We start from the raw sequence: 25,833 nt of genomic DNA on the forward strand, positions 1-25,833 counted from the left end.
ATTTTCTGGGTTATCTAACACACTATAGCATAACAGTCAGATAATATTCAGCAAGCTATGGATCCACAGTTTTAGTTATTAAATAATTATTGTAAAATACTGAAACACAATGACGGGAAAAAAATTTTTTAAATAATAGACAGAATAGGTTAAGGATTAAAATACTCTGTTTACTGGTGGTGCAAAAATAAAGGAGAAGCTTTTTTTGTTGTTTCTCAGAGAGAAATGAAGAATTAGTGAAACCTAAAATTTGCAGTCAAATGCTCAGATAACATCTGCATCCTAGAATTTTAGTCTTATCGTCATTTGAAAAATAAAGATTACACAGATGGTCTTGAAATATACAGCCAGTGAAAAACCACCTAAATATACAGAAGTTAATCACAGTGCCTACTACAATAGGAAATTTTACCTGAAGATGATTAAGGGAGAGGCAGTCTGTCGAATCTTCAGCAAAACCACTGCTATCAGAGTGCTGACTTGCAGTACGTAATAGTTGATCTACCAAAAGAAATTTAGTTATACAAAACTGCTAAATAAGACTTCAATGAGTACAGTATTACAGATATATGATTCCCAAAAGATATATGATACACAACAGTGATTCTTTCTTAGAAAAGTATACATCACTTATGCAAAATTGTGGCTTCAAAGCATAGGAAGTAACTTGAATTCAAACAAAACTGAATCAGATCAGAAATCCTCAGTGTTCAGTTGCTAATTAAGCTCTAATTATAATGTATTTTTTGGTAAATCCAATTAATGTCTTATCCTTGGAGGACAAGAGCCTGAAATGAAAAATGGCTCTAATAAAAATAAAGTCCCAAAGTAAACCATTTTCATTATGTAAATATGTGAAGACACGTAGTAGGTGAAATCAGAAGTTTAAATGTAGTGTGTAAAAACTTCTATTACCTTCACTAATAAGAAAATAAAAATACAATTAAGGCCAACAAATTAAATAAGTTGTACACAAGAGTACTTACATGTCTCTGATGTTTCAAATGATGCAAACATTTGTAAGTTATGAAAGTTATTTCTTAACAACTGAATGAAACTCAATCACATAGGTTCAACTAGTAGGTAATATTGTTAATTTTACAATAAACTTGCTTATTTTTTGGCCTCAAAACTCTAATTCCTGGTTAGTATAACCTAGAAAATTTTTTTTTTAAGTAACTAAAATGACCAACTGAACACAGCTGGCCTGATCACATGCCCAACCACACTACAAGTACCACAGTGGGGGAGACTTTACAGCTATTACATTTCCTGAGGGAGACACTTCATGAGATAGTCAAGTTCCACAGGACTTAAAAAGCAACAGGCTAAATAAAGTGTGTTTACCAAGTCCACATTCATTTAAGACTTGAATAATAGAAAGTACTTAATAATATGTTTCAATAAAATCCAAAATTAATTACAGGTTGCCTGACTTTGAAAAATATTATAATAACCTTAGGTTCAATCTGGAGCAACATGAAACAGAATAATTTTTTTCCCATTAAAAATTTAAAATAATTCTGTAATGTTGTTTTGAAATTAACAAAACTGCATAATGAAATATATGGAATTGATCCATATCCTTGATAAATCTAGGTAAATTGTAATAATTGTGAAAGTGAATTGGAATAAGCTGTTACCACAGGTACTGATTATGCATTTTATTATTTGAGAAGATGATTAACATGTCATAGGAGTCATCACCATAATTATGTGTTTGCATGTCTTTTTTTAAAAAAAACTAGATTGTCAGCGTTCTGAAGACAGGAACATTATTTATTCTTCTTTGTATCCCAAGTACCTAGACCAAGCCAACAATAAAAAATGTTTGCTGAATGAATCAATGATAACTATCTCCTTAAAGCAACAACAGAATTAAACAGTTTCTTAAAGGATTTAGAAGTGAAACTGCCCCATCTGCTTGGGCAAAGGGCAGTTGCAAAAGAGCCCAGGAAGCCCTGACCAGCTCCGTTCAGGTTCTCTCTGCTAAGATCTGTTTTATCCGTAGCATACTACAGCCTGTGCCGAGTGCACCTCTCCACGGTTAGTCCTGCCTGAATTCACACACATCAGGTCGAGGGTAGACTGCTCAGGCTTCAGAGCAGGTGTGAGGCAGTGGAAAAGAACAAGGAAGCCTGGGTTCAAGTTTCGGCTTTATCATCATAAGCAATAACGTCTCTCCTCCAAAAAAGTGGGATAATCATTCTACCTCACAGGGTTACTTCAGAAACTAAGTAGAACATAAGTGAAACTGTTTTGTAAACTACAAATCACAACTGAGGTTCTTTAGTCAGATGTTTCAGTTTCACAAAAAACACAGTTCACCAAAGAAAAAGGTACAATTAAAAAGAAATAGACCTCTGTCCTAACTGAAGAGATAAGACATTATTTCTAATTAAAAACTAGGAAGTTAGAGCAAACATTAAAGTGAGAACAAAACAGATGTGGAAATTCTATTTATCCAGTATTGCAGAGAAACGTAAACAGGACACCCATATACTCTGCTAGACTAAAGAGAATATTGAATGTCTTCAGTAATTAGAAAAATGTTGGACTGCTCTTAATATACCTACTGAATGTTAGCTTGTGACATGAGTTGAGTCACTAAACCTCTCTTCTTCAGTATGTAAATCCCAGGACTGGATTTGAGATTAAGATCACTGTAACTTCAAAAGTTCTATTACTAAAGTGTGAAGTATTTTTATACATGCATTGTATGCATTTTTACTAACTTTGTGAAATGAATATATTATACCAGTGATTCTAAGTCTGCCACTATGATTAATTTAAGATATTTGCATATCACATTATCAAAATTCGATAGGCTACTTTCAAAAAATGACTAAAACACTGTACTGTTCTCACTCCCTCTCTCTCATGCACACGCACAAAACCATTTTACTGTTACTTTATAAAGATGTGATTCAAAAAAAATGTTACCATTTTTACTTATGCCACCAGAAATAAGTGCTCCTACATAGATAAGAGGAAGAAACCCAGATGTGAATAAAAACCACATTCCATCTTTCCCACCACAGGAAGCTTACTCTTCAAAGATCTTAAAGTAATTATGCTGTTTTTATCCTCTTTTTTACACAGGGCAAGCTGCTTTTTCCAATGCATCCCTTGTCTACCTATCTAAAGCAAAGATTCCTGGATGGCTGTGAACTCTGCCTATGGCTCAGGAACACATACATAAATTTATGGACTCACAAAGGGAAGAAGATTAAGCAGGAAAGTTCATTTTGTGTCTGACCAGAACTGTGATGACCTAGTGAGAGTGGAGCTCTTGTTTCTCAGTATCATACTGCAATAAAAGAAAAATTATATGCAAATTGTCTCATATGAAGTCACTTCAGAGATCAGAAGAGAACAAACATGTAATTTCCTATTCTAGGAACATACATATGAATCTTTGCTTAAAAAAAAAAGGGTGGTTCAGCATGTGTAAAGTTTTAAAAATAAACACTCCTACCTTCAGTGGTCATTTTAACTTCCTCTCTCCTTTTCTCTAAATCTCAAAAGCTTTGTGACTTTAAAGATGATCAGACATGTTTTTCTGTTGTAAGTTAAAAGTGAAAGAAATGGATTCAAAGGTTCTTTGGTCAATAATAATTCAAGAGAAGAACAATGTCTGAGCCACTGACCTTTGATTTACAGTTTGAATTTAACTAGCTTTACCTACTGCTGAGAGACTGACTGGTGTTTTCTGCCAGAGGCACATTCATTTATTACACCTAGGAGTCGCATTTAAATAATAAAAACCCAGAGGTGGATAATACAAGTGTACATTTCAATCCCAACCATGTAAAAAGTAGGCCTGACTCTGTTGCTCTATCACTTCCCATCTAGCCCTTGTGTAGAACTGAAAAAATATTTAGAATACACAGAATTGTGTAAGGAGGTCATTACAAGATAAGCAAACTAAAATTACTTTATGAGCACAAAAGTCTTCAGGAAGATAAAAAAAATTCTATAACCAAACCATAATGAAGCAGGCACAGCTGTGTTCCTAATCTTCTTTTTACACTTACAGGTACTACAAACACTGATAGATTACAAAAAAATACCTTTTCCAAATCCCCCAAAGATGCTTTGGTAATGTGCTCGGGAACTACTAAGTACTGGTTTACTTACCTCTTTTTGACTTGTTAAGACCTAGCTGGTAAGTGGTTGGAACATGAGGAGCTTCTCCCTCTGTACTTTGAACCTAAAGAAGAGTTTTAAGTAGTTAAAACTTAAGAATCTATGGCAAAGAAGAACACCTCTTAATAGTCATTTACTAAACAACCAACCTAAGAAGGTACCAATGCTTTATATATTTAAAAAGTGCATCCTATCTCAAAATCGCTATAATGTCCCACATCTCAATTTTACGATCTATTTTTCAGTTAACAACAGGATTGCAAGCTTATAGCTAGCAACGAAAAATAACTACATGTGTAAACTACTTCATTAAAAAAAGTTACCATTAAATGAAAAACAGATCCAAAATTAAAAGTTCTTCTCTAAATGTTAAACTTCAAAGTGTAAGGTCAATCCCAGGAGAAATACTGATACACTCACTGCAGCACACTGGCACACACTTGAAGCAATTACAAGTCTTGTATCTTGAAAAATGGCAATCATGCTCCCACTGCAAAATCTTATAAAAGTCCACAAATTTTCAGGTATCAAAAACCACTCATGTGGAAGACTGCTTTGTCCTGACACAAATGTTCTTTTAAGACATAACTTGGGAGTTGTAGGTAGAAAAGCAGGTTTCATTATAGGACTAAAATGTTGAAAGATCTTAGCCATAAATCCTCCCTGAAAATTATGCTCAAAAAGATACCAAACCCACAGAAGTTGTCCTTTTATGCTGTCTTTTTTTTCTACCTAAACAACTACATAATTTAGGAATTTCCAGATTCTTTACTCATCACACTCACTCCCCAAATACTCTATCTATCCTAACATAACTAACCCTATACTAAGAGTAAATATTTGCGGGGGTATGCTACTAACGCCCCACTCTTTACCCTATAATGATTAGTACTTAAAATAATAAATAACATCCTAGTAAAGTGGGCAAACTAGCCAAACATTTGGGCTTTCAGCCTTGAACAAGCTGGAGAGCAAATAGCAAACAGGTTTTAGATTGAACCCTCGCAGTTTTGAGCTATGACTCCATTCTAGAGTAAGAAAGATTCCATAGGAGTAAAAGTGGAATAGCCAACATGAGAAAAAACTTCAAAGGTTAAAGATATTACCCAATTTAGAAATTGCTCTGATTTGTGATATCTTTGTTCTACATAGTTGAACATGAATCCAAGTTTATGTATCTTTTGAAAACTGAACGCGTACTGGTCACTTAAAACCATCACCTATAAATCATATATAAAATGGTTTCTACTATCTTTGTTTTTATTGAAAAATCATATTCTTCAAAGCAGCAGACATAAGTTCAAGAGGAAAACTATTGTTTTGTGTGCAAAGAAACAAAATGCATTTTCTCTTTGTAGTCAACAGGAGGTCTATTATTAGCCTCTATTCAGGACTAGCCTACTTCAAAGAGTTTTCTGTAAACCAAATATCAAACAGACCAAAAAAAGTATAACAGAAATCTAAATGTCTCTTTAATTTTATTCTAGGAATCTCAGCTTAAGCAAAAGATTATGATCTCTCATTTTTAAATGCAGAATTATCACATATTCTATTCTTTAGATTTATAAAATTAGTCACAAGGTAACATGACTTTAATGAATATGTATCCTCAGTATATTATCCTTCAAGATGCTGCTACTCCATGGACAATAAAAAAACAAAAAACACTCCCTGTCTCCCTCTACTACAAACTCCATAATTAACTGAAAGAAAAGAAGAACAGGACCCTTAAAAATGAGCTGACAGGATCATATTTTACTAATAAAGTTACTAAAGTTAGGATCCTTCCTCCTACTTACTCAGCAAAATCATCAATCACTTGCTGAAGACAGAAATAGACTTGCTAGTGTTAATGGTTGAATTTCATAGCTTATTAGGTTTCATTATTGGCTACAGTTGTGCAGAGGAAAGCCGTCAAATTCAAGATGGGGTGCACCACAGAAAATTATAATGCAAACACAGAACTTAGATTTATGTGGCAGGATTTTTCCTATTCCATGGTTTCAAATCCTCAGTGGAATTCCGGTCATTTGCTACAAGTTGGTCTTTTATTAAATTAACTATAGCTAAATATTGATAACCGAACTGAGTGGCGGATAATGGGTGTTCATTATACTATTTTCTCTAAACGCTGGGTAAGTTTGAAACTTTTCATAATAAAAATTACAAAAAAAAAACCCAAAACAACCCAGTAAACCAAAATGATAAAATCACTTGGTCTCAGTGTTTTGGGATTTAAAGCTGTAGGACAACAGCTTTAGAATAATTCACACATTTGAGTTACTACATTTTAAAAATATTTTAATCAAACAAAGATTGTATCTTTCTGAATCAATGTCCTGCTACCACGCAGATACCTAGTTTGATTTTTCAACATCTGTCACATTTATCTTGACTAAGACATATCTTCTAGGCACAATACTATTGTACTATGTTTTATAGAGCAGTAACACCGTAGAATGTTCTAACTCAAATCACCCTTCCTCTAAGGTTTAAAGAGACCTATACAGCAGAAATCCAAAACTGGAACTTCAAAAATTACAATTCTGTCTAATTTTTAATGATACCTCAAAAAAATTCAAAGGAAAGCATTATTTTTCCAAAAAGGGGCAGGGGGCTGGGCATGGGATGACGTGAGTTCTTGTCCTATGTCTGACCCTATCAACCAGCCGGACCATAGTAAGCTTTACGGTGTACTCAAAAGGAGCAGGTTTGTACAAAGATTCAAATTCACGTCTCATTCTGAAAGGCCAACAGAACAACTTAACTACCTGTCAGGTATTTGACTGATTTGGGATTACTTTAACTCAGGCCAGTAAATAGAATAAAAAGAATCCTGAAACTTAATGGCTAAAACTAAGTAATAAGGTATATTAGTTAAATCAACAATCAGTGTGAAGACAGGATTAGAAACATTTACTAAAACTTCAGTAGCTTAAAAAATTGTATATGCTGCCAATAATATCTTTATTTAAATGTTTATTTATAGAGTAAGAGACACAGGACAACCTATCTACAGAAACACACAGATAAAAGTTCTCCTTCCTCTAGCGTTTAAGCATGAGAAAATTTTCCTTTACGCCTAAAAGATGAACAATTGTTTACTGAGTAAAATCATTCTGGTTTAACTGTGAATCATTCATGCTACTAATTTATGGCTCTAGAGAGTTACCATGATGTATTTATTCAAAATAAATCATTTCAAGAAGAACACAAGAATTATCCAAGCAAGTCACTAAGAATCAGAAAACTCAAGAGTGGGGTTTTACAACTTTTAGATACACCAAAACAGTCTGCAAGATATTTTTTATATGGCAAACTGACTTTTAATTGAAAATAGTGTCTGGCCTTTTTTGCTTATCATAAGAGATAGTCACTTTCACTCTCCAAGGCCTAGGTCAGTCTTGTCATCTATTTAACTCTTTCTACATTTAAATAGTTCTCTCTGCTCCTGGTGACTGTCAGATCTTACCTTCTGCTTCAGAGGGACTAGGCAGCTTCATGCGCAGAGCCGCATCTGCAACATTTTCTCCTACCTAGTCACCCAAAGCAGTGGGCATTCAGTTAATCTGTTTAAAAACTGGCTTACTGACAGCGTGTGCGTGCTCTAGCTTATATTTATTTTCTATTTTTACAAAAGGAAGAAAGTTCCCAATAGGAATCAAACCTCAAGGGAAAGGAGTGCAAAAGAAAAACAGTAATGACCTACTTTGAATGGGATCTAAAAGTCTGCTTTAATAAGATTGTTCTCTTCATTTGTCAGTATGATTCAACAAGCTTGGGAGAAGAGGAAATTAAAGAAACACATTATTTCCTTTCTTTATCCATTGTTCTACAAGCTTTCTTTAAAGTTCCCAAAGGGATTAAAAACACAATTCTAGGAGGTTTTTATCCATGTTGGAAATATGTCTGAAAAATAAGGATTATCCTTAAAATTCCCTGTTATTTACAATGTAGCTATGGTTGACCATATATTTTTTTGAAAACAAAAATCTTCCATTATCCTTAAGCCACCAATGCCTATAATTTTGTACTTCAAAAAAATATTCACTTCAATGTTGTTACTTTCTTCACTAACTGCTTTTGCCAGCAGAGGGAGCAAAAAAAAAAAAAAGAAAAAAAAAAACCAAAACACCAGCCTATTATTAAATGTTCACTTGCTGCCAAAGTACATCTGTCTAGCACTTTATAAATGTTGTAAAGAACTTTTGTGTATGGCATCAGTAATTTAAAAAACAAAAACACAACTCTGGCTTAGAATTCAGGAATTCTAGAAATTAAAAAGCAAAATACGAGTGTCTCCTCATCTGAGTCACCAAATCAGGTCTGCAAGTATCTAACAAGTATCTGCACTCTATCCAATTGTCAGAAGAGGGGCCCTAAAGGAAGGCAAGAGGTTACACTTCAATTATGAATGCTAGGACAAGTTTAGACCAAAACAAAGCCAAAAAAAGAATCGAACAGTGAAATGGAACAAAACGGTTCTAATTAAAGTTGTCATTTTCTGAACTCATTATAATGAGAAATAAAGAAGCTTACAAAAAATGTAAAATATTTCAAAGGGCTGCTCTTGCTCCCTTTTTATTTCACTTTTTAGTCAGAATTAAAGTATTAAGAGGTGCATTCAAAGACCACAAAAAAAGCTGTATCAGCAATTGAAATTTTGCAATAAATAAAAAATCTTAACTGATGTGAGAGAGACACACTCACCTAAGAGGACATTTTATGGGCAGAATCAATTATCCTGTTTCCTAGTTCCCTAAAACAATGGCAAGTGATTCTAAAACAGCTGTGAGCTATTACTAAAACTATTCTGTAATAAATTTTAAAAAGAAAAATTGCACATTGTATAATTTATAGCCACAAATCGTTAGCAGTACATATGTGCCTGTTTCCTCATATGTAAAATAAGACCAGCACTGCTGGCCTCACACACTGAAGAGAGAAAAGTACTTCAAGGGCCTAGTACAGTGACTGCCACAAGGTAGGTGCTTGATAATGTTCAGTTTCCTGCCCCAAGGTATACAGCTCCAATGCATAAGTTATCCTCTGACTATTCAAAAGCAGTTTTAGGTGAACCTCATCAAAACAAATATTTTTACCTTGTCCAATTTGAAATTTATGTAAAATAGTAAGAATATCACTAGGTTAAAAAAAAAAGTAGCCAAACGCTGGTCTTCTGGGGTTGCAGAAATCCTTTCAGTGGCCTTTCAAACCTTCTTCCTCAAGATTCCCTATCCTCCCCTTCAGGAAATGTCTTCACGTTCATGTTCCCAGACCTACCCTCAAAGCCTTCTTCACACCTAACCTTCCACTGAGATACATTACGAAAAGCTTGCCCAAAGGCACACAGCAATTCAGTGGCCCAAACAGAACTCAAACCTGTTTGATTTCAAAGCCTGTATTTTTAACTATTATGCAATATTGATCTGAGTTTGGATATATTCTCTCAGGGCTTTCTCAGAGAATCAAAATCTTAAATTGAGAGAGAAAAGGGGTTAAAGTTCAAGTATGAGCAATGGATTACAGAAGATCTAGAGGGGCCATTATCTTGACATCACATAGTCCTGGGACTTCTTGGTTTGTGAAACATAAAACAAAAAACCTGGAAAGTCAAAATCAGGATGACTTTTTTCTAGTATAAATCTATTCACCACCTTTCATTTTAAAAACATTTTTTGGCACTTTTTTCCCTAACTCACTGTTTAAAACAGTTCTCAGTAATTTTTTACCTACCTCTTCCATTTCAAAGGAGTCCTTCTGCTGTGCCATTATACTTCTTATGGATGGGATCATCAACGGTGCACATGGCTCTTTTTCAGGTGTGGACAAAGGGACATTTTTCAGCTCCCTGCTATTTTCCAGCTCACTGTGGCTGGACATGTTGAAATCGCTATCTAAATGAGTTTTTATAATACCAGCTTCCTCACCTAGTTTATTCTCATGACTTTGAGTTTCTTTACTTTGTCCACTTTCAGCTTCTTGGTTAAAATTACTGTTTGCTTCGTCAGAAAGTCTAACAATGTCAGCATTCTCCATAACAGCTGCTGAACTACCTGATACTTCTTCTTTAACTGTAGCCAACATAGAAGATGAATCTTTCTTCTTCACAATTTTTTGAGACTTTTGATCACTTTTATTGCCAATTTCTTCCACCACTGAAAGATTTAGAGTCTTTCCTTTGTCAACTGCTGGGGAAAGGGTACTACCTTCTCCTTTCTCTGTTTTATCAACACATAAATTTAGTTTTGATAGTGTTTTCATTAAACGATTTGCAGTGTTACTTCGGGTTAAAGGTGGAGGCGAGTCTGTCTCCTTGTTAGAGGTCACCGAGGACAGACTCCCAATTCTCTGCAGGGGAGTCCCAGAGACTTGGGAATATAAAGAAGAAAATGCATTGGCCACAGTAGTAAGCACTTCAATTTGACGAAAACGGCCTATAAAAGGAAAAAAACAATAATTATATATATTTATATTTATATGTGTATATACACACATATACACACACATATATTACTTAAACCATCACTACTGTTCAGAATTTCAATAACTGAACTACTTAAATCACAAAGATTATGAAACCAGATTTTTTTCCTATCTATCACTTAAAACTTCTCTACATTTACTGTGGAGAGGGAGAAAGATTTTTCACTCTTAAGCACTAGAATTTACATTTTAAAAAATCAAAAGGAAGGACAAAGCATAATGACAACACTGAATAAAACAGAAAGGACTAGCTATTGATCTATAGTTGTGACCCTGTTTTTAGGTCTTGAACTCTTCCAAATGTGAAGTATATGTAAGTATATATTTTATACCTAATGGGAGGGAGGTTGGATTTATAGATCTCTTAAAGCTAATCCAAGGACCACCTAGGGATCCCATTTTGGGGATTTCTGGTCAGCAGAGAAAAATAAGCAAGATTTAACTTGAAAAATCATCAAATTAGCCTTGCCATTGTAGATTTACATGAAAGCATCTGAAATTGACTGACTTCAACTAATAGTAACAAGGCCCCTCCTCTACTTCTTTCCTTTTGGAACAAAAGCAATTTGGCGATAAGTATAAGGGTCTACAAGTTACATTCTACGGATGTAACACTTAAGTATGTGGAGAATGGGGTGGGGGGGTGGGGGAATAGGTAAATTAACTTCTATAAATAGAATAATAAAAATTTATAATATGCAAAACAGCTGTTGTGTTAACCTCAATAATTAAATTGCCACTGCTATTTCTAGAAATTAATAAGGCTTTAAAAACAAGACCATCTTGCTGTAGATGCCATAATTTTAAAAATAATATGCTAACATTTAAAAACCTTACTTGTTAAAGCATAATTTGGATTTTCTACTTCCATCCGCTGCATTTGCGCACTCAAAAATACTTTAATATCTATTCCTCTGGCAAATGATGATGAATTAAAAAATCTGGAAGGAATTTTAGAAGCAATATCTGGTTCATCTCGTCCAAATCCAAGATTATAAAGGATTTCTTCAGGATCTTCCTCATAAAGTTCCAACAATTCTGAAACACTAAAAAGAAAAAAAAAAAAAAGAAACAGCAAGATGTAAGTTTATAATAGTACATATCACAATATAAATGAATTCATATTCCTGCTTTCCTGTGAAAAAGTCTTCTACAGCTTCTGCTGTTTAATCCATTATTTATTTCAGCATCTTTATACATTGGGTACCAAATGCAATAAATAACCCTTAAAAAGGGTCCATTCTCTCAAGCTGTTAGTTTTGGGAAAAAGAGCTAAGCCCTAAGAACATCCTCAGTAAGAAGCTCTGATTCCTCACCTTATTTTTTTTGTCATTTTAAAGAGATTTCCAGTAAAGCAGCTAAACAATCTGAGGACAGATAAGGGAGAATAAGGAGTAAACAGATTAGGAAAAAATGAAAAGGGAAAATGCACTAGGAAGTTGGTACAACTTTGGTACCAAGGGACATTCTGCAGAGCTTGAGTTTTTCTGCTCTTTGGCTGTCCTAGAAGAGGCAATATAGGTAACAACTGATCTCAGAAAAGTGAAGGAGGAGCTTACTTTCAACTTCTCTCTAACCACTTGCACTCAGGAAGTAGGAGGAGTAAAGTAATGAGAGTATGGGTTACACAAAGGTAAATTCTTGCTCTAATTCTATTGTGAATTGAACATTTATTAACCCTTATCTCTCATACCAGTGATAATCCAAGCTGAGACTCACCAGGGAAAATAGGAATGTTAGAAATAGAACTTGAGCAGAAGGAAATTTCAATTTGTTTCAGAGAAAATGTTCAAATTCCAAAACAATAATTTGGATAATAGTTTAAACTGGTTCATTATGCACACGTGTTTGCTTATTTTAATATATAGTTTAAAGATCTTTGGTTTTATATGAAGATAAATCTACACTTAAATATCAAGCTTTAAATTATAAAGGTTTATTCTGATTTTTATATCAGAGTAACTCAAGACCCTAGCAGAATGGAGAATTTGGGAAGTAGAAATTATTCCACTATGGATTTCCTCTTTCAAGCTGTTGATAGGACTCAAAATACTCATTAATGGATTCCAGCAGCATTTTTAACATATCTGTTAATTTTTATTTAATCTTAATTAAAAAAAAAAAAAAGAAGACACTTCTCTTCTCTCAGTTATGTTGACCCACAAAACACTGTGGATTCCTTTTGACTTCATACTACCAAGCCAAATCCAAGGCTGAAAAGGGTTAAGAGTAGGTCATCTACAACACAATGTAGTTGCAGTATAAATCCAGAATAAGTTACCTTGAGACTGTTCCACTACTTTTCCCGGATCCAGTGGAATTCATACTTCTCCCCTTCTGATGAAACTGTAGTCTTCTCTCTTTGGCCAAGATATTATTGCTATAAACAAAATTAGATTATATAAAACTTTATTTCCATAACTGTTCTTCATTTTTAGAAAGGAAAAAAACAAACAGCTACGTACCAGTTTTCAATTTGAGCATCAGTTTCATGGAGGTGGTTGGCTAAAGGTAAAAAGAATATATGCAAAGCACAACTGTTAGTAGGACAATAACTACTATGATACAATCAACAAGAAAGCAAATTAACCACATTATTATAGCTAAATGCCTAATATGCCAGACTCTTGTCCTGGTTCATTAAATCTGCACCATTAAAGGTAATATACAGATAGATAAGAACAGACTCAGCAGCTTTTGGAGGGTGTTTTAGGTTTTGTTTGTTAGCAATGTAAAACTACCTCCACTGAACGTTTAATATAAAAAGATATATAAATAACCAATTAAATTTAACAGTTTGAAATAAGTAGTAAGAAGATACGTGGTATATGTACTTCTAATTACTAAATTTAAAAACTGTTAATAAAGAATACCTCAAAAGCAAAAACATGATTTAGCATTACTTAAGTGTGGCAATATCTATTCCTAACGTGGTTTTTTTAAGGCTGATAATTCACTCCAGTTACAACCAATTTTTCATGCACATACTTGGAAAATTCCTACTCATTTCACATAAGTTTTCTTTTAAAAGTTGCCTTTCAAGTTTATCCTAGACTTAGAAGTTCTAAACAAATAAATGTTGTTAAGTTTACAGTGGGTTAAATTTACTGCATTTAAATTTTATAGACAAACATAAAGAATGAAATTAATTAAAAACATCTTTTTCAGCACAACAGACTTTTTTCTTTTTTCATTTCTGATCTGCAGAGTCATGGCAATTTCTTATCAACCAGAAAGGTTGATGAATGAATGAAATGAAAATAATGAATGAATGAAAATAATCTTGAAACAATTTTCAGTAAAACAACATAATAGCTCCACTCTTCTCTGAGACTTCCTTTTTGGGTCTGGCTTCCAATAAAATCATTCACTATGGATGAACAGGCAGAGCACGGAGGATTTTTAGGGCAGTGAAAATACGCTATATGATAGCATAATGATGGATACGTGTCATTACACATTTGTCTAAACCCATAGAATGTATAAGACCAAGAGTAAACCCTAGCATACACTATGGACTTTGGGTAACTATGATGCCTTATCCTAGTTTCATCAATTGTAACAAATGTACTATTCTGGTGAGGGATGTTGACAATGGGGGAGGCTGTGCACGTGTGGGGCAGAAAGTATGTTGGAAATCTCTGTACCTTCCCCTCAATTTTTCTGTGAACAAAACTGCTCTAAAAAAATGAAGTTTTTAAAAAGAATTCTATATTGTGAAACTACTAAGGCAGATATCAAAAGTGCTATTTACAATAACAATAAAATGAATTTTAATAAGGGGTTAACAGTATGTTCAACTATCCTGATTGGGAAGCAGTAAGTTTGAGTTTATTTTATAGAGTTTAATCCTTAAAAGCATATTAACAGAAATAAAAAAACTAACATATACACATTCTAGAGTTTTCAATGTTAGAAGGCTCTAAATAAGTATTCTTATCATACAGATTGACTTCAAACTGCAAAAGACCAAGGATATTAAATTCAGTGGATAAATTCACTATTCATCAACTTACAATTCAAAAAGATTTAATAAAATCCTTAATTCTTTTTTTTAATAAAAAGCACACATTGTGACTTCCCTGGTGGCACAGTGGTTAAGAATCTGCCTGCCACTGTAGGCGACACGGGTTTGAGCCCTGGTCCAGGAAGATTCCACATGCCGTGAAGCAACTAAGCCTGTGTGCCACAACTACGGAGACTGTGCTCTAAAGCCTGTGAGCCACAACTACTGAGCCCGTGTGCACAACTACTGAAGCCGACGCGCCTAGAGCCTGTGCTCTGCAACAAGAGAAGCCACCGCGATGAGAAGCCCGCGCTCCACAACGAAGGGTAGCCCCCCACTCGCTGCAACTAGAGAAAGCCCACGCACAGCAATGAAGACCCAACGCAGCCAAAAATAAATAATTAATTTTTTAAAAAAAGCACACATTAATAACCCAGCTATACAGTTACCAATAATTTTAAAATACCAGTAAAACAATAAAAAAATTCTTAATTTTATGTTGTGGAAAGCTTTATTATGAATCCACAGGAAAAGATTATATAATCTGTGAAAATTTAAACATTGCACAATACACTTAAAATCCTAACGCAGCCTTGAACAGACATCAGCATAATGCTTTCTAATTAATTTCTCGTAACTCTATTTTGTCTTTGTCCTTTAGTCTTCTAAAAATCTGGAAAAAGAGGAAGCGGGAAAGACAGGAGACACTTGAATGCAAAGAGAAAGACAAGCTGCAGCTGTTAAGTCTGACATAAGGCTACCTCACACTAAAATAAGCTTCACTTTAGTTTTCTCATGTATAAATATTTAAGTTTCCTTCCTTTTGAGAGACAATTCTTCCCTCAGTTATATGACCATTGTTTGCCCCCAAATAGTTCCGGTAAGCTACAGAGTCCAAGGAAGACCTTTGGACATTGCACAATGGTTTTCCAGAGCCATTCCTACAGGTCTCCTATAGGCTCTTACTAGATTATTAACACATAAAAGGTTCTGTAAAATGTGCCTGAGCCACTTTCAAGAACTTTAAATTTAGCTTTGAGGATCATAAACATGAAAACACATGACTTTCTCTCTCTCTATTTTTTTTAATTTTAAAACTATATGAAGGTACAGTTCTTCCAAACATACCTTCAGCTCCCAAGGACAAATCATCCTCAAAACTTCCTCCATTTCTCACAAGCACACCTGAAAGAAACATTAGAAGATTCATGCTGGTATTCTGTTCTTTCTGACCCCCACAGAAAATCACTGTTTTAATTAAAACAAACTGACCAAGCAAAATATAAGACACAGTAAAGCATTTCAGACCTGAATGTACTCACAGGTTATTCTGATTATATAATTTCAGGAAGGAAATATAAGTTTTCACTTTATCGTAAAGGAAACCATGATTTGCAGCCAGGTAAAGTTATTAGAAGCCCCAATCTACAGGCTACTTTATACTTAATAAGCCTCTAAGATGTTCAGTTAGATAATGTATCTTACCCAACAGTTTCATAGAAAACCAGATCCCAGCACAATCATTCCTTTTACCCCCTTATATTAAGTCAGGAGCCCAAGCTAGATTTTCCTGATACTATAAATGTTTTTCATATGCCTTGCCACTACCTGCACATTCTTGTTGTACTTTGAACTTCAGAATTTTGCCTTGCACAGGTGTGGCAATCTCGGTTAATGTAAGCAAAGAAATGCTACACTAAATGCTACACTAAAGCTCACCTGATTCACTCAACATATATCTTCCCTATGTTTACATATCATATTTATGTATTTAATTAGTCTTTATAATATCTAATTGGACAATAAAAAGAAACGAGTTTCATATTGTGGAAAGGTTTGGTAATTTGTTTAAACTCATCACTGTTTTATGGTTCATGACAAGGTTTCTCCCTTTAGGCTTTTATCTTAAAACACCATACTTTATAAACATGAACATCACTTTTGTAATTTATACACACACACACTCTTTCACTCAGAGGACATATAAAGTAGGACCCTCATAAAGAACAGATTTAGAAAGGCAACTTTCTCTTACCCTTGAGTGTACTACTGCTTTGCTCATCCAGTGAGGCTCCCAAAGGGGTACTGAAACCACACAAACATATAAACCTTAGTCTTGAAAAGCTGTCTGGAAAGCTGTCACTGCACAGCCTTACACTTTAAAGGGTTATAGCTAAGCAAGCTTCTAATCACAGTTGAATTTTCCTCCCAAATGCACATGGAATGCAAGTGAATTACATAAGTAATATCCTACTAAGCAAATACCTATCATCAAGTCAGATCACCAGGAATGATTTAATCACACGTCTGATCTGCCAGCAATTAAGAGCAAGAATGGCAATTACAAATGATATGAATTGGCATTTTCTTTACAAAAACAGAAAAAGAAAAGAGAATGACAACAGGCCTTAAGAAAATGTCTGCTCCCCTCAATCCCTTCCCTAGAAACAGGAAAGAGAATTAAGAAAAAACAAATCTTTATCTCAATAAAATTAAAAAGTCAGAGTATAGTTAGAAATAAGGCTCAACAGTTTTCTCAAATCCCATCAAGCATTTTAGAGCACCACTCAATGCCTCCCTTACCCCAACTATTATCTTTTCTGATACAATGGAGAAGTTTGGAATTTTAGGCTTTTAAACTAAAACAAATACATGTATTCTTCATTTAACTCTGAAAAGAAAATTACTAAAAAGTTGGCTTGAGAATCAACCTTAAGAACTAGCCATTACTAAAATTCTTTCACATTCTTGTTGTTCAAACACAGATAACTTAGAAATCTTTTTAATGCAAAATGTTTTTCATTTCTTTCTCAAAACTAAGTTAAGAAAGAAACAGGTTGTTTCATTATGAAAGTTCTACTTTGTGTTATAAGCCTTTCGTCAGCAACAATTTATACCTGTTATAAATTCACATCAGAAATGGGATCAATCATAAAAATATCAGTTTCAAAGAAATATTACTGAAATGCCACTTAAATGTTAAATGTTTAAACAAATATACAAGCAATGGCAGTTCTTTAAAAGTGCTTTTGAAATGAAAAAGAATAAGCCATGACCATAAAGATAATAAAACCTCGAAGTTTTTGCATATATTTTAATAAAACTATACTTTATGCCCTCAAAAAAGTCATTCCTCTTCCCTGGCGGTTACTTTCGTAGGACAAAACATTGCATTACTCCTTCTGTAAATGTCTCAACTGGCCTGGGCACCAACAGAAAATGGCAAATGAGCAGAATATAACTGGCATTCTCCTTCAAAAACAAGTCTCTCACTCTTATAATTGCCCTCTTACAAATTTTATCAAAAACTCTATCCCTTCTTAGATGCTACTTATTCAAGCAATTTGTTTCAGCTTAGCCACAAAAAAAAAAAAAAAAAATTGCGAAAATAAAGACTCCCTTTAAGGAAAAACAACATGGTATCTTTATTCAGGATATGGAAAGCAATAAGAAAACAAAGAATATTTGAGAACTTATCAGGGGGGTTGGGGGCGGATGCTGTCTTCAGATCATTTGTACATAATATACAAAGTAGACAGATGCCTGACTCTGGGAAGGACCCTAAATTGTTATAGAAAAAAAAAAAACTTGCATATATCCTAGCAGTCAAATCTGTGATAATAAAGCTAACAATAAAAGACTTTGTTCTAGCTCTCCAGAGTACAAATGAATGTCCCTTTCGTACAGAATAGGTGAAGCTGTAGGGAACAAGAAAGAAACCTATGTAGAAAATCCGCAACAGACTATAGAATCTGCCTACATAAATCAAGATTAGCAACAAAACTCCTGGAATTTTCAGAGATCTTGTGTCTTGGTGAATGTTAACATTTGCCCACTGCATTTATCTTAAAAGATGCACTTATTTACTGATAACTTGATATAACTCTTATATAATCTTAACTCCCGTACACCATAAAATAAACATAACATGATTCTTCTCTTGCTCTTAAACATTTTTTTGTGCATCTTTAGAGAAAAGGTCTATATATTTCATCATATCTCAGAAGGGTCTATGACATCCTCAATAAAGGTTAAAGAGCTCTATAATAAAGAGTGTTCAGTAAGGCTCCAGGCAATTCACCAAAACAGGATAGCAACAGAGTAATGGCCAATATTTTATGTCTTTAAGAAAGAAAAATAAACTGGCATATATAAGAATCATTTCTCTCTCCCCACCAGAAAAGACTTCTCAAACTCTGGTACTTGGACAAAAGATTAAGAAAAGCCCAAACTGAGATGGCAAAAAATATGTACAGAAGCAAACACCTTAACAAAAGTTAAAAAGCCAACATTCTTCATGTGAGATTTTATAAGTAGCAAATAAGTTGGAAAAAAATCATTAAAATATGAAATAAGTACATTTTACTGTAGTAAGATACGATTAATCTCCTCTGTACTTTATCAAACATTTCTGTACCAGCTACCAAAGCATGTAATTAAACAGATTTATGCAGCCTGAATGTCTTCAAAGCTCTATTTCCCTTCTGTGAATTCCAGGGCCATCTGACAAATGCATGTCCAAGAAGTAAGCTAGAACAAAGTAGTTAGCTAGTTTTAACAGCTCTCCAAACAGAATTAAGGCACCAACATAAAGTTGTAGTGTAGTTAAGTAAATTACATTCATCTAAAACACATTTGAAAGGGAAATGACTCTTCTGCCAGATATACACATGTCAAAACAAAAGCAAAATAAAATACTGTGTGAAATGTGACAATCCTTTCAAACAGAAACAGGGCAAGCATAATAACATGGCATGATTATCTGTTTCAGGTTTCTGATCTCTGATGCTAACATCACGCACCGGAGCTGAAGTCCTAATAACTGTGAAGTCAACATGGTCACCAAATAATCGGCGGTCACAGCACTTCCATTTCTAATCGCTTAAAGGAGGAAGCTATCCGCCGGCTCACTTTCCGGTTTATGGCTTACGAGGTCCAAGGGACCCGCAAGGACGGCGGCCCGAGTCACTCCGCCCAGGCGTCCCATCAGCGCTGATCTTTCCCCGGGACGCGAGCGGCGCAACCGAGGACTCACCGGCAGTCCTTGAGCCATATCGCGATCTTCTCGTTGGGCACGTTTCCTGCGGGGCAGAGCGAGGGGACAGCTCGTTACCGACCCCAGGAGGACTCCGACCGTGGGGTCACCCTGGATACCCCCAGGTAGGAAAATCTACTGGGGGCAAAATGCAGCCTAAGCAACGCGGCTTAGAGACCATCTGAAGGGAAATGATAGCACCTGGGTGTCTCGACGCTGGAGACGCCTTACCAAGCACGCACGTTTAAAGGTCGGAAGTGTCCCCTCTCCCCTCGGCCTCTCGAGCCCAGGACGATCTTCCAGAACTCACAGCAGTCGCCCAAAGCGCACGAGACTTTTCCCCGCCCGCCCGAACTTCCCCGAGCTCCCCGCCCGCCGCTGCCCCGCGGGGCGCACGGACCTCTCCCCGCGGCCGCCGGCAGCTTCGCTCCAGAGAGGTCTTCCTCGTCGTCCTCGTCCTCGTCCTGCGTCGTAGCTTCTGTGGACAGGTCCTCCGTCTCCGACGCCTGCCAGGAGCCGCGGCACTTGGCCCAGGCCTTCCTCCTGCGACTCGCCACTTGCCACTCCAGTTCCTCCTCCGCCTCCGCCGACGCCACCAGGGGCCGGTCCATGGCTGCACCGGGGGCTCCGCAACCCCAACTGGAGCCTGTGAGAGACAAGGCGGCGGTTGGGACCCCAGCCCCTGCGGTCAGCGCCCGGCCGGGCTGGGGGCCCCGGGGAGCTGGAGCAGGCGCGGGGGGAGGAGGAGGAGGAGGAGGGGACGGGAGGGAGGAAGGGAGGGAAGGAAGGGGAGGGAGGGGGCGGAGGGCCAGCGTTTCACATGAAGCCGGCCGGGCGCGGCGCGGGAGCGCGAGCGGCTCGAGCGAGCGCGGCTGGGAGCCGAGCGCCGGACAGCCCCAGTCCCGGTTCCCCGCTCCGCCCTCCCCTCGGCCCCCGCCCCGCCCCGCCCCGCCCCGCCCCGCCTTCCCCTCGGCGCCCGCCCCGCCCTCCCCTCGGCCCCCGCCCCGCCCCGCCCTCCCCTCGGCCCCCGCCCCTCCTCCCGCCTCAGCCTGACGCGCCAGGGGCCTGGCCGGCCGCCGCGCGTCAGCGCGCCCCTCCCTCAGCGGCGTTCCACGCCCCCTTCCGGCCGGGGGCGCGCGGGGCGGGGCGCGGCGAGCGCAGAGTGGAAAGGCCCGACCCCTGTCCCCCGCCCTCTGTCCCCTGCCACCCGCCCTCTGTCCCCTATCCCCGGTACCCCGCCGCGGCCGGCGGAGCAGGCGAAATTTGGTTCCTTGTTGGTTAGTAATCTTTGCTTATTAACTTCTCCTCTCACCCCAAAAACAGAAGGAATGTGGAAAGGCCAAGTTTCACTCAACGCCCTTCTTCACTGCGTCCAAACTGAGTGTCTGCTTGGGCTCGCTGGAAGTTATTCTTCGAGGAGTCCAAAGAATTCTGTCCAAGAAATGGTGGAGAAAGATGGGAGAAAGAGGCGCGTAATTGGTATTTCTTGTCAAAATATCAAAACTGGAAAAGACTAAGCTTCGTGGAGTGCTCCTTTCACGCTTAAGAAAGTTATTTATTGTGGTCATGTTATGTATGAAAGATTTAATTTGGAAATTCCACATTGAAATTAGACATAGAGAGGTGAAGGAAAATAGAGCAAGAACAGCTGGGAAAAAGTAGAAATACTTGCTTGGATTTTGGTGCTACAAGATACAAATGATGTAAAGGTTTAGAACATTTTAAAAATGAGTTTGAGCAGTCCCTTTTGTTATTTTTAAAATCTTATTAGCAGAAAGACTATAAAATCCTATTCCACATCATATCCAAGATCCAGACAAACTTCCCAGAACCATCATAATATCATTCTGGGCCTTATACTGTGAAATATGAGGGGGAGCTAGAACAGGGATACTGGTATCTCATTGCCTTGCCATTTCACTATTTTTTCTTTGAATCTTAAAAAATTTTTTCTTTGAATCTGAAAAGCTTTCCAGCCTTCAAGAGTCCTATAGCAAAATGCAGCTAACAGTTTAATGGTCCTTCAAAATAGGCCAGTGTCTAGCTGCCTGTAGGAAAGATGAGCAGGAAAGCAAGTGAGGTAGATACCTGGAGAGAAGGCACTGAAAGGGCTGGTCAGAAGCCACACAGAACAAAGTATGCTGTCTTCAGTTTCATTCAGGGCCCTGATGGACCCCACCCTACCCAGTTCCATCATTTCCACATGCTGTTGCTAACTCTCTATCCTAGCCTCTCATTTCATTCCTGTTCTTTCTGTCCAATACCTTAATGATCTTCAAGATCCAGCTGATCCAGAACTTTTCCTGGACTACATCTTTCCACCACCTCTGGTCACATCTTTTCCACAATTCCCTGGTATATAACTGAATGTCTGTCTCATTTATTTTGGGACTGAACTGTGCAGTAAATAATATGACTCGCTTCTGAGGGTATGTTTGACTTCCTAGGCAGACTGTAAATGGAGACTAAAGAACGTTATTCTATATTCTTCTTGCACACCTTACACTTTTAGTACAGTGCTAATCCCACAAGGAACATTGAGTTCTCTTGAGGTAAATTTTCTATGCTTTACATTCTTCAGAATGGACTGTCAAATGGATAAAATATTTACTTGCTTTATGTTGTTTCTCTATGGCCTATTACCTTTTACTTAGTTTTGTTGTTTAAATACTTTAAGACAATAAAGAATTTTTGAGAATAATGAACCACATTTTATATTTAAAAACCAAACCACCAAGTCAAATGATAAAGAAAGTGGGAAAAATTGCCAGCAGGTAACATTAGAATAGAGTACAGCAATTCTTGAATCACCAATAGCACAATCATATGTTTTCTTCTACAAGATAATTTTAATGTAAAATGTTGAGGATACAGAACTAATAAAGAAGGAAATCCTTGAAACAGTAAGCTATTTTGAAAAGTAAGGGGTTTTAATTGTATTCTCAACTTTGAGATTTTAGAAAACTGCCCAAGGTATTTAATTTATTCAGAAATGAATGCCATACTACACCTGAGGAGAGTCTAGTTGTTTGCTTGCTTCTGCAAGGATTTTTTTTCTAAACAAGTACTGTATTGTAGACCTACTGCCAATCAACGTTGCAGAAGTTCTACATAAAGAATAATGTCTGAGTTACTAAAGCCTACAAGGTGGAGGAAGAAATACATTTATGTTAGACGTGGATAATCCCATCCAGCATGATGTAGTGGGAACAGTAGGGTCTTTGGTGTCAGACTGAAGTTTGAAATCAGTTTCTGTCTCTTTCTAGTTGTATGGCCTAGGGTAAGACAGCTAATATCTCTGGATATCACATTCCTCATCTGTGAAGTTGCAATCATGATAACTACCTTCCCAAGGTGATGTGAGGATTATATGAAATAAAGTGGTTGCTCAGTATAGCTCTAGGCATTATTATATCACAGCAGACAAAAATCAGTTAATTTTATATGGGGGGATTATTCTTATAGTAAATGGCATCTGTCTTCATGCTTATGCAGCTGAATTTTTTAAATGGCATAAATTCAGGCTAGGACAGAAAACAGACTTGTTAAATTAGGCAATTTTAAATGGTAAAAGCATATATCAAAAGTGAAACATTATGCTCAGTTTAATTAATTACTTATTTTTTGCTTTTCTAGGCCTTAACACATGCCTCCAAATTACAAAACAAGATTTACTACTAGGTAAGCTAAGGCATTTTGGTTCTAGTTAAGGTATTGTTTCTTTAGTATTTACATAATTAAAAATTTTATTTTGTGCATCAAAATCTTAGTAATTAGGAATCTGATCAGAGAGTGGTATAGTGCTGCAGTTTACCAAATTGAAATATAAAATGCTACACTTTTTATTTAATCTGCCATTCTATTTACCTTACACCTCCCAGATCCCTTTTGTCTTAATAATAGAATTGCCTGGAGGAAAGAATTCTGTATAAAGTAAGTTTGGTAAACTCTGCATATTTTCACCTCCCCCAAGCCCATCCCAGTCGCAGTGAATGTTAAAGACTTGTGAAGTTTTCAAGATTTATTTTTTTTAAATAAAACTGTTTAACTTTGCTTAACCCAGCATTTCTAAAATTCATTTCGACATGTAATGTTTTGGGCCCCCTCAACATAACTGTTAACATTTCCAGGGATACCAGTGGGATGATTTACAATAGGATAAAAGAGGATAAAAGGGAAATGTTACTGAATGAATGAATTCTTCAAAAACTTTCAAAGGTTTATTTACAAATCATGTAATTGAACTATGAGGAAACGTGGTTAGTCTGACTTAGACTGATTTTTTGATATATTTCTTTGTCATTATTAACCATTAAAATATTTCTGGTTATTGTGTATATTTTAAAGTAATAAAATTAAATATTTAAGGTCTATAAACCTATTACCTATACTTTTGGGTTTTTCCACGTTAGCAAAAACTCTTATTATACTAGTTCATTGTCCTCATAAGTAAGCATTAACATAGCAAAACCATCTATTTTGATTTCCTTCATTCTCCCAGGTACACATCGGAAGAAGCAGGTGTTAATACCACTGGAACTTTGCCTTGCAAATTATTTACATAATCTGGGTAAGTTTATATACTTTCTGATTTTGTGCATGCTAAAACTTGTCGTTTATCATTCATTTCACCGTTCCCAGATCACAATTTCTTCAGTTTGCCACATAGTGCTAAATTTACCCTCTCCATGGTAAAACGTTGTTAGACTGCTTGTTTTCTTTTCAGTGGCTCAATTCTCTGGTGTTTCTGAGCAACAGGTGAGAATGGCTCATCTATTCTTCATCAACAATGGGTGAAGCAAGATTATATAACAGAATAAGCTTTATTTGGTCTGTTTCATAAATTCATGAAACAACTCAAAGGAGGTTTTGAAATCCTTATAACTGGACATAGTAACACATGGGGAAGCCAAAATGTTTTTAATTCATCTGTGAAGCTTTAATGCTCATGTTTAGATCAGTCCTTTTCTTCATTTTCTTTTCAGTCCTGCCCTAAAATATTGTTTTTAAAGGTCTCTGATATTTTGAATCACAAAAGCTTTGGAAAAGGTATATTTATTGATATCAGATGCTCAATCTATGCCACTTGATATAAAACGTTTTTCTGCGGTACACAACAAAACAAGAGGGAGTCATTATTGCATTTTCGAGTTTTAACACTACTTTTATATGATCAATTTATTGATACACTTTTTTTCCTAATTTAAGATTAATTTCTAGCTCTTATGTTGCCTATATGATTCTTCCTATTTGAAGGCATTTAGAACTGTAAAAAAATGATTTCACTATGCATATATTTGGAATTATATATTTACATGTAAATCTCCCCTTCCACATTTTATGAGGATCAGAAAAAAGGTTGGTAACTAGATGAAGCACGTATCTATGTAATACGATGTATCTTTAAAAGCTTTAAAGGGTACAGACCTCATAAATGTTTTTTTAAAACACACCACACACACACACACACACACACACACACACACACAATGTCTTTTTAAAAAGTAATTCTGATGTGTTCCTGAACCTGAATAAATATAAACTGCACTGGCCTATCCCACCACATTTCCCCTCTCTAATCTCCATTCTGCAGCCCCTTCATGCCCATCTCAGAACAAACACAATCTGCATTCAGAACAGGACCGTTTACAAGTTCAATGGAGTTATTTTGGGTGAGTCATTGAAAACACAGTACAAAACCTTTCCTCACTCACCAGAAATGCATTTTTAAAATAAAGCCAAAGTGAACAAGGCTTGGCAAGTTTGAGGGTGGACAAAATGGGGAGAAAGCAGAGTTTCTGCCAGATTCAGACAGGATTCTGCTAAACCATTTTTGGCTATTCTTTACATTCAGCTCCACCAACTTTCCTTACCATCACTAACCAAAAAGTACAAGATTGAGCAGGTAGGCCGTCAAAACAAGGACACTCAATTTCCACCAGCACTGTATTGGTGGGCAGGGCCAGTAGATCCCTTAGAGCTTAGTGACAGTTTTAAATCCCCCTTTGTGTCTCCCTTAATTCAGAAGCTATAAGATGTATCCACTTAATAATCTCTTTCCTCTGACTAAATCATTTTGGCAAACAAATAATGATTATAAGCAATTTTTAGAAAGTTGTGTATTAATAAAATAAAGTTGTGTATAAATTCAGTAAGC

General features: G+C 36.4%; 1 protein-coding gene and 1 long non-coding RNA gene across 7 annotated transcripts in view; both read right to left on the minus strand.

Annotated features, from left to right (window-relative positions):
* Positions 1–20,535, minus strand: part of ITPRID2 (ITPR interacting domain containing 2) — a 38,960-nt gene extending 18,425 nt beyond the window's left edge. For 3 of the 6 annotated variants that reach the window (XM_027126636.1, XM_027126617.1, XM_027126609.1), the window contains exons 1-10: positions 20,077–20,533; positions 19,677–19,722; positions 16,677–16,726; positions 15,770–15,826; positions 13,101–13,140; positions 12,917–13,015; positions 11,473–11,681; positions 9,886–10,586; positions 4,141–4,213; positions 413–501 (exon numbers count right to left, since the gene is read on the minus strand). In XM_027126636.1, the coding sequence (XP_026982437.1) occupies positions 413–501; positions 4,141–4,213; positions 9,886–10,586; positions 11,473–11,681; positions 12,917–13,015; positions 13,101–13,140; positions 15,770–15,826; positions 16,677–16,726; positions 19,677–19,722; positions 20,077–20,287 (1,575 nt within the window). In that variant the 5' untranslated portion in view covers positions 20,288–20,533. Of the gene's footprint in view, positions 1–412; positions 502–4,140; positions 4,214–9,885; positions 10,587–11,472; positions 11,682–12,916; positions 13,016–13,100; positions 13,141–15,769; positions 15,827–16,676; positions 16,727–19,443; positions 19,654–19,676; positions 19,723–20,076 lie in introns of those variants that run through there. The other 3 variants (XM_027126656.1, XM_027126626.1, XM_027126646.1) reach the window with 3 other exon arrangements.
* Positions 20,536–20,996: 461 nt separating this feature from the next.
* Positions 20,997–25,833, minus strand: part of LOC113630805 (uncharacterized) — a 61,093-nt gene continuing 56,256 nt past the window's right edge. Inside the window, exon 3 of the long non-coding RNA XR_003437095.1 lies at positions 20,997–21,107. This is a non-coding gene — a long non-coding RNA (uncharacterized LOC113630805). The remainder of the gene's footprint in view (positions 21,108–25,833) is intronic.

This window comes from Aethalodelphis obliquidens, unplaced genomic scaffold (assembly GCF_003676395.1).
Source record: "Aethalodelphis obliquidens isolate GAN/ISIS:26980383/991018 unplaced genomic scaffold, ASM367639v1 scaffold2, whole genome shotgun sequence".
In the NCBI taxonomy this organism is placed as follows: domain Eukaryota; kingdom Metazoa; phylum Chordata; class Mammalia; order Artiodactyla; family Delphinidae; genus Aethalodelphis; species Aethalodelphis obliquidens.